The 14,451-nt window shown below is 47.2% G+C and overlaps 1 protein-coding gene across 1 annotated transcript; it reads left to right on the top strand.

Annotated features, from left to right (window-relative positions):
• The first annotated feature begins 199 nt into the window (after positions 1-199).
• Positions 200-13,775, top strand: GNPDA2 (glucosamine-6-phosphate deaminase 2). Its single transcript, XM_058192684.1, has 7 exons — positions 200-320; positions 2,677-2,828; positions 5,797-5,898; positions 7,370-7,552; positions 7,886-8,070; positions 10,875-11,049; positions 12,754-13,775. Exons 2-7 carry the CDS (start codon positions 2,705-2,707, stop codon positions 12,813-12,815), a joined length of 831 nt encoding a protein of 276 aa, XP_058048667.1. The 5' UTR covers positions 200-320; positions 2,677-2,704; the 3' UTR covers positions 12,816-13,775.
• Positions 13,776-14,451: the final 676 nt, after the last annotated feature.

Raw genomic sequence — 14,451 nt, 5'->3', positions numbered from 1 at the left:
TCTTCCTATCTTTTCCTTCCTTTTTTCCTCCTTGCTACCTTTTCCTTCTTTCTCATTCCCATCTCCTTCCCCCCTCCCTCTCTCTCCCAAATGAGCCCCGCAACCACCGCCCCCTCCCTAAAAGCCAAGGCAAAAGCTCCTAGCGAGAGGGCTGGCCCGTCCTGCGCACGCGCGCTGGCTCCTTCGGCTCGCCTTCCTTCCCTCCCTGGCGGAGCGCAGCCCTTTCGCGCGGGGCGGGTGCAAAGCCGCGGGAGCTGAAGTGGGCGGGGCTCATCCCGGAAGCCTTGGCCCCGCCCTCCCTTTCAGGATTCCCCGGGCAGGTGAGGTCCGAGAGCCGGCGGGGCTGCGGGGGTTTCTTTTCTGTTTTGGGTGAGGCGGAGACTGGGCTTTTACAAGCGTGACTGGGCTTTTACAAGCATCCTTAATGCAATTGCACATGGGCTTTTATAAGCATCTTTAATGCAAATGCACATGGGCTTTTATAAGCATCTTTAATGCAAATGCACATGGGCTTTTATAAGCATCCTTAATGCAAGCGGTGGACGGGCGGAGAAGCTTGGAAATCCTAGCGGGGGGAGGGAGGGGGCTTGGTGAGTGGGTGGGTGGGTTTCCTTTGCCTTGCACATCGCATTGCCTCGCCTTCCTCCCATTCTGAAAGAGAGCAACGTCTGGCCTCAACCTGAACTTGCTGGAGCAGCTTTCTAAAAAAAAAAAAAGGGGGGGGAGGGGGTACCTACCTATAGTGTTGTCAAGAAGCTGAGGAAGCTTCTGCAGGATGAGAAGCGAAACACCTTCAAGGAAAAAACTAAGAAACTCCAGTTGCCTCTTGAAAAAAAAATTCTATTGCTGTCCTTCCATAGGATTACATCCTAATGGATGAACGGTTGCAGGAATTGGGCATGGCTAGTGAAGAGAAGGACCAGGGGAGACAGGATAGCAGTCTTCCAATACTTGAGGGGCTGCCACAGAGAGGAAGGGGGTCAAGCTGTTTTCCAAAGCACCCGAAGGCCAGACAAGGAATAATGGATGGAAACTGATCAAGGAGAGATTCAACCTAGAAAGGAGAAGGAACTTTCTGACAGTGAGAACAATCAACCGATGGAACTGAAGTTGCCTTCGGAAGTTGTGGGAGCTTCAACCCTGGAGGCTTTCAAGAAGAGACTGGACTGCCATCTGTCAGAAATGGCATAGGGTCTACTGCTTGGGCAGGGTGGGGTTGGACTACATGACCCACAAGATCCCTTCCAATTCTCTTAATCTGTTAATTATTGGTAATTTACCATCCCTGGAAGCTTTCAAGAAGAGATTGGGCTGCCATCTGTCAGAAATGGGGTAGGTTCTCCTGCTTGGGCGGGGAGTTGGACTAGATGACCTCCAAAGTCCCTTCCAACTCTCTTAATCTGGATTAATGACTTTTTCCTGCATTGGGTGCTATATTTTTTGATCGAGGTTGATGCAGATTCCAAGCTATTTGTGTTTTTCAAAAGGAAACCTTGTTTGAAGACTGTATCTCTTCTGGTAGGTTTCTATTCCGTTACAGAAGCCGCAGCATTTTAAATGTGCTATTTATTCCTGAATTTTAAAAAGAGAAAGGAAATTCACAGCTCCTCCGTATGAAGCTTCTGTTTTGTTCTAGAAAAACAGTTAACGTTCAGACACCTAGTTTCATAATCTGGGAGAATACAAGCAGTCCTTGGCTTAACAACCTCAATTGAATCCAACATTTATGTTGCTAAGTGAATCATTTGCTAAGTCCCATTTTATAACTTTTTCTTGACGCAGTTGCTAAGCGATTTACTGCAGTTATTAAGTTAGTAAGTCCTTGAATTACAAGAGTTTATTTAGTGACTGTTCAGAGTTACAAAGAGCCCCCCCCAAAAAAAAGTGACTGATGACCATTTTTCACACTTACGACCGTTGGAGCACCTCCATGAGCAGGTGATCAAAATTCAAACACTTGGCAACTGTCTCATATTTATGGCGGTCACCATGTCCTGGGGTCATAGGATCCCCTTTTGTGACCGCCTGACGAGCAACGTCGGTGGGCAAGCCCGATTCACTTAACAGCAGCCTGCGATTCGATTTACAACGGTGGCAAGAACCTTTGTAAAAATGGAGCAAAATTCTTACAACTGTCTTTACTTATTAGCAACTTAATTGTTGGGCGCAGTTGCCGTCGTAAGTTGAGGAAGACCTGTGTAGGGCTTTTACCATGCCATTCAGAAAGTGCTTCCAGTGTAGGCGAACTTCCAGAACCTTGTGTTGATGTTGCCCAACACAATTTTTGTTCTGGAATTGTCGAAAGTGCGGCCCTCACTCAAGGCCCTGAAGCTGCCTTGAGTTTTTGAAGCTTCAAATTTTTTTACTACCGGTTCTGTGAGTGTGGCTTGGTGGGCGTGGCAGGGGAAGGATACTGTAAAATCTCCATTCCCACCTCACTCCAGGGGAAGGTTACTGCAAAATCCCCATTTCCTCCTGATCAGCTGGGACTCGGGAGCAGAGAATAGATGGGGTTGCCGGTTCTCCGAACTACTCAAAATTTCCGCTACCGGTTCTTCAGAACCCGCTGAAACACACCTTTGCCCTGAAGATTGCGTTGTTGAGAAGGACGCGCAAAGCACTGTCCAGACTAAAAGTTGCTTGCTTGAATAACCGTCTGCTTGGGTTCTCCCGCAGCTTCGGTTGTGTGAGCCGTTTCAACAGGATGAGGCTTGTAATCCTAGAAAATTACGATTTGGCGAGCGAATGGGCTGCAAAATACATCTGTAACCGCATCATTCAGTTCAAGCCTAACCCAAGCCGGTATTTCACCCTTGGCTTACCAACAGGTAATTAATTTTCTTTGTCTGTCTGTCTGTCTATCTGTCTGTCTCTCTCTGTTCTATATTTTTGCTCTTGTAAATAAGGAGGAACCAATGGTTTATTTGGAGGGGGTGGGCTAGATTTCACTTATTGGGTGCTTTTCTGCCTTGAATAAAATCTGGAGTAAATTTAGGAATTAAATCATTTATTTATTTATTTATTTATTTATTTATTTATTTATTTATTTATTTATTTATTTTTCGCATTTTTATACCGCCCTATCTCCCTAGGGACTCATGGCGGTTTACAGCCAGATAAAACATACATATAAATACAAAATAAAACATCAATTAAAAAACTTATTAAATAAGGCCGAATATTTAAAATTGCAGAACAAATAATAAAACCCCATTAAAACCAAATTTAAAATTTAAAATTCTAGTCCAGTCCTGGGCAGATAAATAGATGTGTCTTAAGCTCGCGGCGAAAGGTTCGAAGGTCCGGAAGTTGGCGAAGTCCTGGGGGAAGTTCGTTCCAGAGGGTGGGAGCCCCCACAGAGAAGGCCCTTCCCCTGGGTGTCGCCAGTCGGCACTGCCTGGCCGACGGCACCCTGAGGAGTCCCTCTCTGTGAGAGCGCACGGGCCGGTGGGAGGCATTCAGAGGCAGCAGACGGTCCCATAAGTAACCCGGTCCTATGCCATGGAGCGCTTTGAAGATAGTTACCAAAACCTTGAAGCGCAAATCATGGATTGATTCGTGCGGTATACAGGTCCTTCCGTTGTGGACCTGTATACAAAACGAGTCAAAAAGAGGGCTGTGAAAATATCTACATCACTTTCTTCTTTTAACCAACCCATAATCCCTTGCAGTGTGGAGTCTGGGCAACTGAATGGAGATACGTTTACTGGCCAGATGCCTTTCCTGTCACCAATGCGGAGTTTTGTTCAGCGGATATACTCTATATCTATGTGTATATCAGTGGTGAAATGTAAAATTTGTTACTACCAGTTCTGTGGGTGTGGCTTGGATGGGGTGTAATGTGACTTGGTGGGCATGCCCAACTTCTTTTTTCTTTACTTTTAAAAGCATTTTTTCTACAGCCTCTTCGGCCAAAGAGGTTGTAAAAAATGCTTTTAAAAGGCTCTTCTGACGATCCCAGCTGAGTTTCCTGCTCGTCAGAGGCTTTTCTTTAAAAAGCATTTTTTTTGCCTTTAAAAAAAAATGCCTCTGACGATCAGGCAACTCAGCTGGGATCGTCAGAGTCTTCTAAAAGCATTCTTTATACAACCAATTTGGCCCAAGAGGTTGTAGAAAAATGCTTTTAAAGGGTTCTGATGATTCCAGCTGAGCTGCGCGATCATCAGAGCCTTTTTTTTTTTACTTTTAAAAGCATTTTTTCGGCCGAAGAAAAAATGCTTTTAAAAGTAAAAAAACCCCAACCTTTGATGATCGTGCTACGTATTATGTTGTTTCTGCTTAAAGGTAGTCCTCGACTTACGACCACAGTGGAGCCCAACATATCTGCTAAGTGAATTTTGCACCATTTTACCAGCTTTCTTGCCCCGGTTGTTAAGTGAGTCACGGCAGTTGATAAGTTGGGAAGCCGGTCGTTAAGTGAATCTGGCTTCCCCCCTTGACTTTGCTTCTCAGGAGGTCGCAAAAGGGGATCACGTGACCCCAGGAGACCGCAACCGTCATAAATATAAACCAGTTGCCAGTTGTCTTGAGTTTTTTGTCACATGACCAAGGCAGCGCAGCAACGGTCGTAAGTGTGAAAAATGGCCGTAAGTCACTTCCTTCAGTGCTGTTGTAACTTTGAACAGTCACTAAATGAACTGTGGCAAGTCGAGGACTACCTATAACCAACGAGCAAAGTGACAAAGGCATGTGAGAAATCATCAGAAGTATTAGAAACTTTAAACTTTACCCAGTGCGCCACCCGCAGGCGCTCTGCTTCCCCCCGTGCCCCGCCCCCCCAGAATGCATTGTGTGTGTGGCCCTCACACGTGTTCCATCCCCCACACGCCTCCTGCCCCAAACCTCCAAAATGCATTGCACACACGGCCCCCGCGCCTGTGCCTTGCCCCCCGCATGTGCCCCACCGCCAAATCCCCAAAATGCAATGCAGGTGTGGCCCCTTGCATGTGCCCTGCCCCCTGCGCATACGCGGCAGAGACCCGAAGACCAGCTGGCCACACCCACCCAGTCGGCCATGCCCCCCCTCCGAGGTCAACCACAGCCCCGATGCGGCCCTTCAATGAAATTTAGTTAGACACCCCTGCCTTAAAGGGATATTGATGGAAGTGTTGTGGTCCGTCAGCAGCCTACGGAGCTGGCAACTGAGTCGGACAGCGATGAGGCTGAGGTGAGGCCAGGGCCATCGGGGAGTGAGGTGCGGACTCCAGAGCCTCCAGAGACTGATAGTAGTGAGGCAGAGGAACTGGAGGAGCCTGTTCCTAGTGCATGCATGAGAAGAGCTGCCAGAAGGCAAGAGCAGCTCAAGCAAAGAGGACGACTTGGGAGTAAGGCCAGGAGATGATTGGCCCCTCCCGTAAGGCTTAAAACAGACCAGCAATGGTGTTTGGGCTTTGCCGGAAAACAACGTTGTAGCTGTGTCTTCTGCTTCGTCTACATCTTTGTTTTTGTGGCTTCTGGACGTTTGCCAGGAAGGGCCTTTGGCAGTTTGCCTAATTGCACTAAGGTTTGTGAGATAACTGAGGAATTTGTGTTGGGGAGGCATTTGTTTTACTTCGAGTTGAACGACGCTGGGAATGAAGTAATTCCCAGCTGTTTGAATAAAGGTTGTTTTTCCATTTTATTACTATCTACTTGGGCCTGGGTCACCAACAGGAAGAAAACCTTCCTCTCTAGAGTTTTCCCACGGCGCGATCAATATAATTATAGCTGGACTTGTGTTCGACTCATCTTTTGCCATTCGAATTACAAGATCTTTTTCTTAGCGCGTGGGATAACGAAGCCGTTTGCTTGATGCAGGAAGCACACCCTCGGGATGCTACCAGAAGCTGATAGACTATCACAAAAGAGGAGATCTCTCTTTTAAATATGTGAAGACATTCAACATGGATGAATACGTAGGTGAGCTGTTTTTGTTGTTGTTATTTTAAGCACGTCTGTATTTGTGACGGGGGCTCCGATTTACAAATCGCGATCAGAATCGAGCTGCAGGGGCCCTTGGAGGTCTTCTAGTCCAGCCCCCTGCTCAAGCAGGAGTCCTCATATCATTTCAGACAGGTGACTGTCCAGCTTCTTCTTAAAAACCTCCAGCGATGGAGCACCCACAACTTCTGGAGGCAAGGAGTTCCACTGGTGAATTGTCCTTACTGTTGGGAAGTTGAGTTTCCATCCATTGTTTCTTGCCTTGCTCTCTGGTGCTTTGGAAAATAAGTTGAGCCCCCTCCTCTTTGTGGCAGCCTTTCAAATACTGGAATACTGCTGTTATGTCACCCCGCGCCTCCTTTTCCCTACACCAGGGGGTCTGCAACCTTAAATACTCAGAGCCATTTGGCCCCTTTTCCCATAGGAAAGAAAACACCGGGAGCCACAAAACCTGGGTGGGCGTGGCCAACTCCATGTCACTCACTTCCACCAGTCACATGACCCCCACCCTAGCCACGCCTACCCAGCTGGTCATTAGGGCAGAGAACCATGGTTAAAAAACACCGGGAACCACAAAATCCTTTTGACATCTCTCTCTCTCCCCCTCTGTATCTCTCTATCTCTCTCTCTCCCCTCCCTCCCTCCCTCCCTCCCTCCCTCCCTCTCTGTATCTCTCTATCTCTCTCTCTCCCCTTCCTCCCTCCCTCCCTCCCTCTCTGTATCTCTCTCCCCCCCCTCTCTCTATCTTTTTGTCTCTGCCCTGGCCGCCGCTACTCCATCCCCTGCCGTCGCCCTTACCTTCTCAGGCCAGGCGAGGAGTGACTGGGAGGGAGGACGAGGGGTGGGGCCAGCCACTGGTGGGATCAACTGACGGGGAGCCACAGCGGAGGGACCAATGAGCCGCATGCGGCTCTGGAGCCGCAGGTTGCTGACCCCTGCTTTAGATTAAGGTAAAAGTAAAGGTCCCCCTTGCACATACGTGTTAGTCGTTCCCGACTCTAGGGGGCAGTGCTCATCTCCGTTTCAAAGCCGAAGAGCCAGCGCTGTCTGAAGTCGTCTCTGTGTTCATGTGGCCGGCATGACTCAAGGCCAAAGGCGCACGGAACACTGTTAATCTTCCCACCAAAGGTGGTCCCTATTTTTCTACTTGCATTTTTTACGTGCTTTCGAACCGCTAGGTTGGCAGGAGCTGGGACAAGTTATGGGAGCTCACCCCGTTATGCGGCAGCACTAGGGATTCGAACCGCTGAACTGCCGACCTTTCGATCAACAAGCTCAGCGCCTTAGCCACTGAGCCACCGTGTTCCCTAGACTAGCCAAACCCAAATCCTCCCCAAAATACCGGTGTTAATTCAACATTGGACAGAGTTGCATGCTTCAATCCTTTCCCATCTCCCTTTCAATTTTCTTTTGAGATCCAGGCATTAAAAGAGCTCTGCTTTGGTTGCAGGGCTTCCGAGGAATCATCCGGAGAGCTACCATTCTTACATGTGGAATAATTTTTTTAAGCATATTGATATAGATCCGAACAACGCTCATATTCTCGACGGGAACGCGCCGGATCTGAAAGCCGAGTGTGACGCCTTTGAAAAGAAAATAGAAGAAGCCGGAGGGATAGAGCTGTTCGTTGGAGGTGAGTTTTTTGGGGGGCGATTAAGCGAAAACGGAAACTGTCACTCATCCTCCTCCTCTTTTAACGACCCCATAATCCCTTGCGGGGTGGAGTCTGGGCAACTGAATGCAGCCAGAAAAGTGTTTTACTGGCCGGCTGCCCTTCCTGTCGCTGATGCGGAGTTTTGTTCGGCAGGTAGCTCAGAACAAACATATAAAGTTGCTGTGTCCCAAGGTCACGCGATGATCCCCTTTGGTGACCACCTGACAAGCAAAGTCGATGGGGGGGGGGGCTCCTGGTATCAAAATGTTCACGGTCAAGGGTGTGATTTTTGTCGTTTGTGGTTTTCCCAAGGCATTGGCCCAGATGGTCACATCGCTTTCAACGAGCCGGGATCTAGTCTGGTGTCAAGAACAAGGTTGAAAACACTAGCCATGGACACCATTCTGGCGAACGCCAAATATTTTGATGGCGATTTATCTAAGGTTCCAACTATGGCTTTAACAGTTGGCGTGGGAACAGTCATGGATGCCCGAGAAGTAAGAACACACATCTTGATACTTGCTTTTAAAACGATCTGAAAACTGGAGTGCTATATAAGTTACGTCCTTTAGTATTAGTGTATTACAAATCTTCATCATCCTCATTTAACGACCCTATAATCCCTTGCGGGGTGGAGTCTGGGCAACTGAACGGAGCTAGCACAGTGTTGTAATGGCCGGATGCCCTTCCTGTCACCAATGCGGAGTTTTGTTCGGCAGATACATTCTCGGTGTGCCCAGAGAGAGAAATATCTGCCTCTACCTAGGATTGAACTCCTAGCCTCCTGATTGTGAGGCGAGAGATCCATATAGGTGAAATGTATCTCATCATCTTCTTTTAATTACCCCATAATCCCTTGCTGGGTGGAGTCTGGGCAACTGAATGGAGCTAGCATAGTGTTTTAATGGCCGGATGCCCTTCCTGTCGCTGATGCGGAGTTTTGTTCGGCAGGTAGCTCAGAACAAACATATAAAGTTGCTGTGTCCCAAGGTCACGCGATGATCCCCTTTGGTGACCACCTGACAAGCAAAGTCGATGGGGGGGGGGGCTCCTGGTATCAAAATGTTCACGGTCAAGGGTGTGATTTTTGTCGTTTGTGGTTTTCCCAAGGCATTGGCCCAGATGGTCACATCGCTTTCAACGAGCCGGGATCTAGTCTGGTGTCAAGAACAAGGTTGAAAACACTAGCCATGGACACCATTCTGGCGAACGCCAAATATTTTGATGGCGATTTATCTAAGGTTCCAACTATGGCTTTAACAGTTGGCGTGGGAACAGTCATGGATGCCCGAGAAGTAAGAACACACATCTTGATACTTGCGTTTTTAAAAACGTATCTGAAAACTGGAGTGCTATATAAGTTACGTCCTTTAGTATTAGTTTATTACAAATCTTCATCATCCTCATTTAACGACCCTATAATCCCTTGCGGGGTGGAGTCTGGGCAACTGAATGGAGCTAGCACAGTGTTGTAATGGCCGGATGCCCTTCCTGTCACCAATGCGGAGTTTTGTTCGGCAGATACATTCTCGGTGTGCCCAGAGAGAGAAATATCTGCCTCTACCTAGGATTGAACTCCTAGCCTCCTGATTGTGAGGCGAGAGATCCATATAGGTGAAATGTATCTCATCATCTTCTTTTAATTACCCCATAATCCCTTGCTGGGTGGAGTCTGGGCAACTGAATGGAGCTAGCATAGTGTTTTAATGGCCGGATGCCCTTCCCTGTCGCCAATACGGAGTTTTGTTCAGCAGATATGTTGTGCCCAGAGAGAGAAATATCTGCCTCTACCTAGGATCGAACTCACAACCTCCTGATTGTGAGGCGCAAGCTCCCCCTCTAGGCCATTGCACCACTCTAGTCCAGGAATCAGCAACCTGTGGCTCTGGAGCCACATGTGGTTCTTTCACCCTTCTGCTGCAGCTCCCTGTCACTCAAAATATGTGTCACAACCGCCAATGTGCGACACCCGCTGGCACACAATTTATTGAGCTTTTCAACCCCCAGTAGACCAACCATGGATAAATCCTAGAAAAGCTTCAGAAGAAAACAGATTAATTCAACTACTGTGTTTTCCCGAAAATAAGACCCTGTCTTATATTTTTTTGAACCCTGAAATAAGCGCTTGGCGTTATTTTTGGGGAGGTCTTATTATTTTGGGGCGCATGGAGCAAGACGGGGCTCCTCTTGCTGTCCTCCTACCTGATTTCCAGCTCTGCGTTTAAATATTTTCGGGGAGGGCTTATTTTTGGTGGCGGGGGCTTATTAGGGGCCAATTGGGCTTATTATCGGGATGTCTTATTTTTGGGGAAACAGGGAGCATATGCTAGTTTTGTGGCTGCTCAAGAAATAGTCAGGCCTGGGAAGGGTTTTGTGGGAAACGGGTTGAAATGTCTCTGAGTGTTTAAGGTTGCAGGTTGTTCTGTCCCCTCGCCTCCGTCCGAGCGATGACTTAATTAGCCGGCACTATCCACTCTGGCAGCAAATTAGCAAGCGTCTGCCAAGTGTCTCTATTATCTCCCTTGATGCTGATGAGTCACCCAGGAACAAACTTCAGCTCTTAGTTAATCAGTTAATTTGCCTGCTACGAAGAGGCACAGCAGTTCTTGCTGCCTTTATATCCTGTGGGGTGTGGCTCCATGACTCAGCACTTCCTAGGCCTGCCCCTCCCTTGCTTCTGTTGTTCCCTCCTCTCCTGCCTACGAAACCTAGGGTCCAGCTAGGCCTGATTGCCATCAGCTGGGTCTGGAGGCGTGGCCTGGGGGGGGAAGAGTCAGGCTCCTGGAGCTGAGCCAGGGAAGCTGGTGCTCCCGAGGTAAGTCCTGATGGCCCTTCCCCCTCACTTTCCGGCAGGGGGCCCGGCTCGGGGGGCGCAGACGCAACAGCATACACTCAAATGCCCGATTGGGGTATGTCTTATTTTTGGGGAAACAGGGTGCATATGCTAGTTTTGTGGCTGCTCAAGAAATAGTCAGGCACAGGAAGGGTTTTGTGGCTCCCTGTGTTTTCTTTTCTGTGGGAAACGGGTCGAAATGGCTCTTTGAGTGTTTAAGGTTGCCGACCCCTGCTCTCGTCCATACAAATGTCCATTACTAAACCTCTATGTCAGAGGCGGAGAACCATATGGCCCCTTTGTGACTTGTGGACTTCAACTCCCACAATTCTGGGAATTGGAAGTCCACAAGTCTTAAAAATTGCCGAGATTAGACACCCTTGGCTTAGTATATCTTCTGTGGCAATGGAGGGTGCTGCTTTGCCAGGTGCTTGCTTGACTGTGCTCCATTCACCCGTCAACTTCCAGGTCATGATCCTGATCACGGGGGCACACAAAGCCTTCGCCTTATACAAGGCAATCGAAGAAGGGGTCAACCACATGTGGACCGTTTCCGCCTTCCAGCAACACCCCCACACTATCTTCGTGTGTGACGAAGACGCCACTTTAGAACTCCGAGTTAAAACGGTGAAGTATTTTAAAGGTGAGTTTCAACGTACTGGAGGAACTGGGTATGGATGATCCAGAGCAGGAGTCAGCAACCTGTAGCTCTGGAGCCGCATGTGGCTCTCTTTTTTTTTTTTAATTGAGTTTTATTGAATTTTAGCAATTAAACAATTCTTATTTGACTCTTGGGCATGATTGTGACCATTTACATATTATCACACCTGTGTTCTCCTATACTTGGTATAATTTTACTGAATCTACTATCTGTTATTTCCCCTTTTTTCTATTTTTGATCCAATTATACCGTTTCTCCCATATTACGTAAAAATCCGAATCCATCAGTCCTTTCAATTCGAGTGTCATTTTATTCATCTCGGCGCAATCCAGTAGGAACTGGGTATGGATGATCTAGAGCTGGAGTAGCAACCCACGGCTCTGGAGCCGCATGTGGCTCTTCCATCCCTCTGTTGTGGCTCCATCACTCAAAATGGTCCTTGAGTGGCTCAGGCTGTAAGATAGCCTGTTATTAAAACACAGCTGCTTGCAATTACTGCAGGTTCTAGTCCCACCAGGCCCAAGGTTGACTCAGCCTTCCATCCTTTATAAGGTAGGTAAAATGAGGACCCAGATTGTTGGCGGGGGGGCAATAAGTTGACTTTGTAAATATACAAATAGAATGAGACTATTGCCTTACACACTGTAAGCTGCCCTGAGTCTTCGGAGAAGGGCGGGATATAAATGTAAAAACAATTAAAAAAAAATATGCATCACAACCACCAATGTGCGACACCCACCGACGCGCAATTTATTCAGTTTTTCAACCCCTGGCAGGCCAGCCATGAATAAATCCAAGAAAAGAAAAGTTTCTGAAGAAAACAGAACTACATATGCTAGTTTTGTGGCTGCACAAGAAATAGTCAGGCACAGGAAGGGTTTTGTGGCTCCCGGTGTTTTCTTTTCTATGGGACACGGGTCCAAATGACTCTCTTAAGTGTTTACGGTTGCCGATTCCTGATCTAGAGGAAAGAAGGACCAGGGCTGCCAGTATCTCAGGGTCTTTCAGTATTTGACTTAGCACCACTTTTCATACTTACGACCGTTGCTGCATCCCCGTGGTCACGTGACTTACATATGCTTGACAACTGGCTCGTATTTATGACGGTTGCAGTGTCCCGGGAGGGTCACCTGATCCCCTTTTGCGACCTTCCGACAAGCAGTCAATGGAGAAGCCAGGTTCACACTTAACAACCGTGTGGCTTACTTAAAAACCGCGGGGATTCACTTGATGAAGGTCGTAAAATGGGGGCAAGGCTCGCTTAACAAATGCCTTGCTTAGCAAGGTTATGTTTTTGTTTTTTGTTTTTTTAAAATTTGCATTTATATCCCGCCCTTCTCCGAAGACTCAGGTCGGCTTACACTATGTCAAGCAATAGTCTTCATCCATTTGTATATTATATACAAAGTCAACTTATTGCCCCCCCAACAATCTGGGTCCTCATTTTACCTACCTTCTAAAGGATGGAAGGCTGAGTCAACCTTGGGCCTAGTGGGGCTTGAACCTGCAGTAATTGCAAGCAGCTGCTGTTAATAACAGACTGTCTTACCAGTCTGAGCCACCAGAGGCCCTTTTTTTGTTTTGGGCTCCGTCGTGGTCATAAGTCGAGAACTACCTGTATTACAAAAGGAATGACGTTAAGTAGCAATGTGACTAATGCAGATTTTTTTTTTTTAATCTTAAAAGGTTTAATGCATGTCCACAACAAGCTGGTGGAACCTCTACGCAGCATGAAAGAGCAAAATTGATGGACAGAACCACACTGGTGTCATGGCAGAGAAGACCCTGGCAGTGTGTTTTGGGGGGACCCCTCCCATTACTAGACACACTGGTGGACATTGGCTAAAACCGAACATCTTTGGAAACGCAGGACTGGTGGTTCGTTTTCCTCGCGGTCCAAAATGTGCGCGTTTAACATTCCTCTCAATCCTGTCGAAAGCCTTTTTTTCCGTCTTTTTCTCCCCCAGAACATTTATAGGGTCTGAATTAATTATGTGGGAAGGGGGCTTTGATAACCTCGTTATGGCCATCTGGACTTTTTCCCCCTGGCTCTGGGACTGGAATAGAAACACTTCTTTGCTGCTTTAAAACTTGGCCTCTGGATTGTAACGGAGAGGCAGGGACTTTACAATCAGATGCGTTTACACCCACGTTCTCAGCAAGTCTCGTTGCCTTCAAATCTACCCCCAGGAATAGAGTGCGGGAGAGTACGAGCGGAGTATCTGTCTTGTAAGCCATCGTACTTTTTGGGAAAGTTTCTGAAGAGAGAGAGCCTGTGTTTTTGTTCCTTCCATCCTCCCTTTTTGTTTCGTTTTCTCGTCTTTTTTTGTCTTTTCCCCCCTTCCTTTCTCATACTTTTCCTTCCTTTTTCTTTTCCTCCGTCTCTCCCTCCTTTTTCTCTCTCCCTCCCTCTTTCCTTTTTTCTCCGTTTTCCTTTCCTCTTTCCTTCTTCCCTTTCTCTCTTCTTCTTTCCCTTCCTTTTTCTCCCTCCCTCCCTTTCCTTTTCCCCTCCCTTTCCTTTCTCGTTTCCTTTCCTTTCCTTTCCTTCCTTCCTTTCTCTTTTCCTTCTTCCCTTTCCCTTCCTTTTTCTTTCTCTCCTTCCCTCCTTTTCCTTTTTTCCGTTCTTTTCCCCTTTCTCTTTCCTTCTCTCCCTCTTTCCTTTCTCCTTTTCTTGTCCCTTCTTCCTTTCCTCTTTCCTTCTCTTTCTTTTCCTTCCTTCCTTTTCTCCTTTCTCTTCCTCCTCTCCTCTTTCTTTTCCTTTCTCCTTTCCTTGTCCCTTCCTCCTTTTCTTTTCTTTTCCTTTCTCTCCTCTTTCTTTTCCTTCCTTCTTCCCTTTCCTTACTTTTCTTTCTCTCCTTCCTCCCTTTCCTTTATTTTCCCTCCTTTTCTTTCCTTCTCTCCTCTTTCTTTTTCTTGTCCTTCTTCCTTTCCTCTTTCCTTTTCTTTTCCTCTTTCCTTCTTCCTTTCTCTCCTTTTTCTTCCTTCCTTCCTTTCTCTCTTCCTCCCTCCCTTCCTTTTCTTTTCCTCTTTTCCCTCCTTTCTCTCTTTTCTCTCCTCCTCCTTTCCTTTCTCCTTTCCTTGCCCCTTCTTCCTTTCCTTTTTCTCTCTCCTCCTTTCCTTTTTTCCGTTCTTTCCCTTCCTTTTCTCTCTTCCTTCTCTCCTCTTTCTTTCTTTTCCTTTTCTTTTCCTTCTTCCTTTCCTCTTTCCTTCTTTCTCTTTCTTTTCCTTCCTTCCTTTTCTCCTTTCTCTTCCTCCTCTCCTCTTTCCTTTCTCCTTTCCTTGTCCCTTCTTCCTTTCCTCTTTCCTTCTTTCTCTTTTCTTTTCCTTCCCTTCCCTTTTCTCCTCTCTTCCTCCTCTCCCTCTTTCCTTTCTCCTTTCCTTGTC

This window comes from Ahaetulla prasina, chromosome 8 (genome assembly GCF_028640845.1).
Source record: "Ahaetulla prasina isolate Xishuangbanna chromosome 8, ASM2864084v1, whole genome shotgun sequence".
In the NCBI taxonomy this organism is placed as follows: Eukaryota; Metazoa; Chordata; class Lepidosauria; order Squamata; family Colubridae; genus Ahaetulla; species Ahaetulla prasina.
Note: the sequence above shows the minus strand (reverse complement) of the source record. Positions and strands in the feature narration are given on the sequence as shown.

Bases quoted from the DNA above. Each gene is read 5' to 3' on its own strand.
- GNPDA2 (XM_058192684.1), top strand. From the start codon at position 2,705: ATGAGGCTTGTAATCCTAGAAAATTACGATTTGGCGAGCGAATGGGCT. The intron at 2,829-5,796 runs GTAATTAATTTT...TGCTTGATGCAG, and splicing joins CACCCTTGGCTTACCAACAG to GAAGCACACCCTCGGGATGC. The intron at 11,050-12,753 runs GTGAGTTTCAAC...TAATCTTAAAAG, and splicing joins AACGGTGAAGTATTTTAAAG to GTTTAATGCATGTCCACAAC.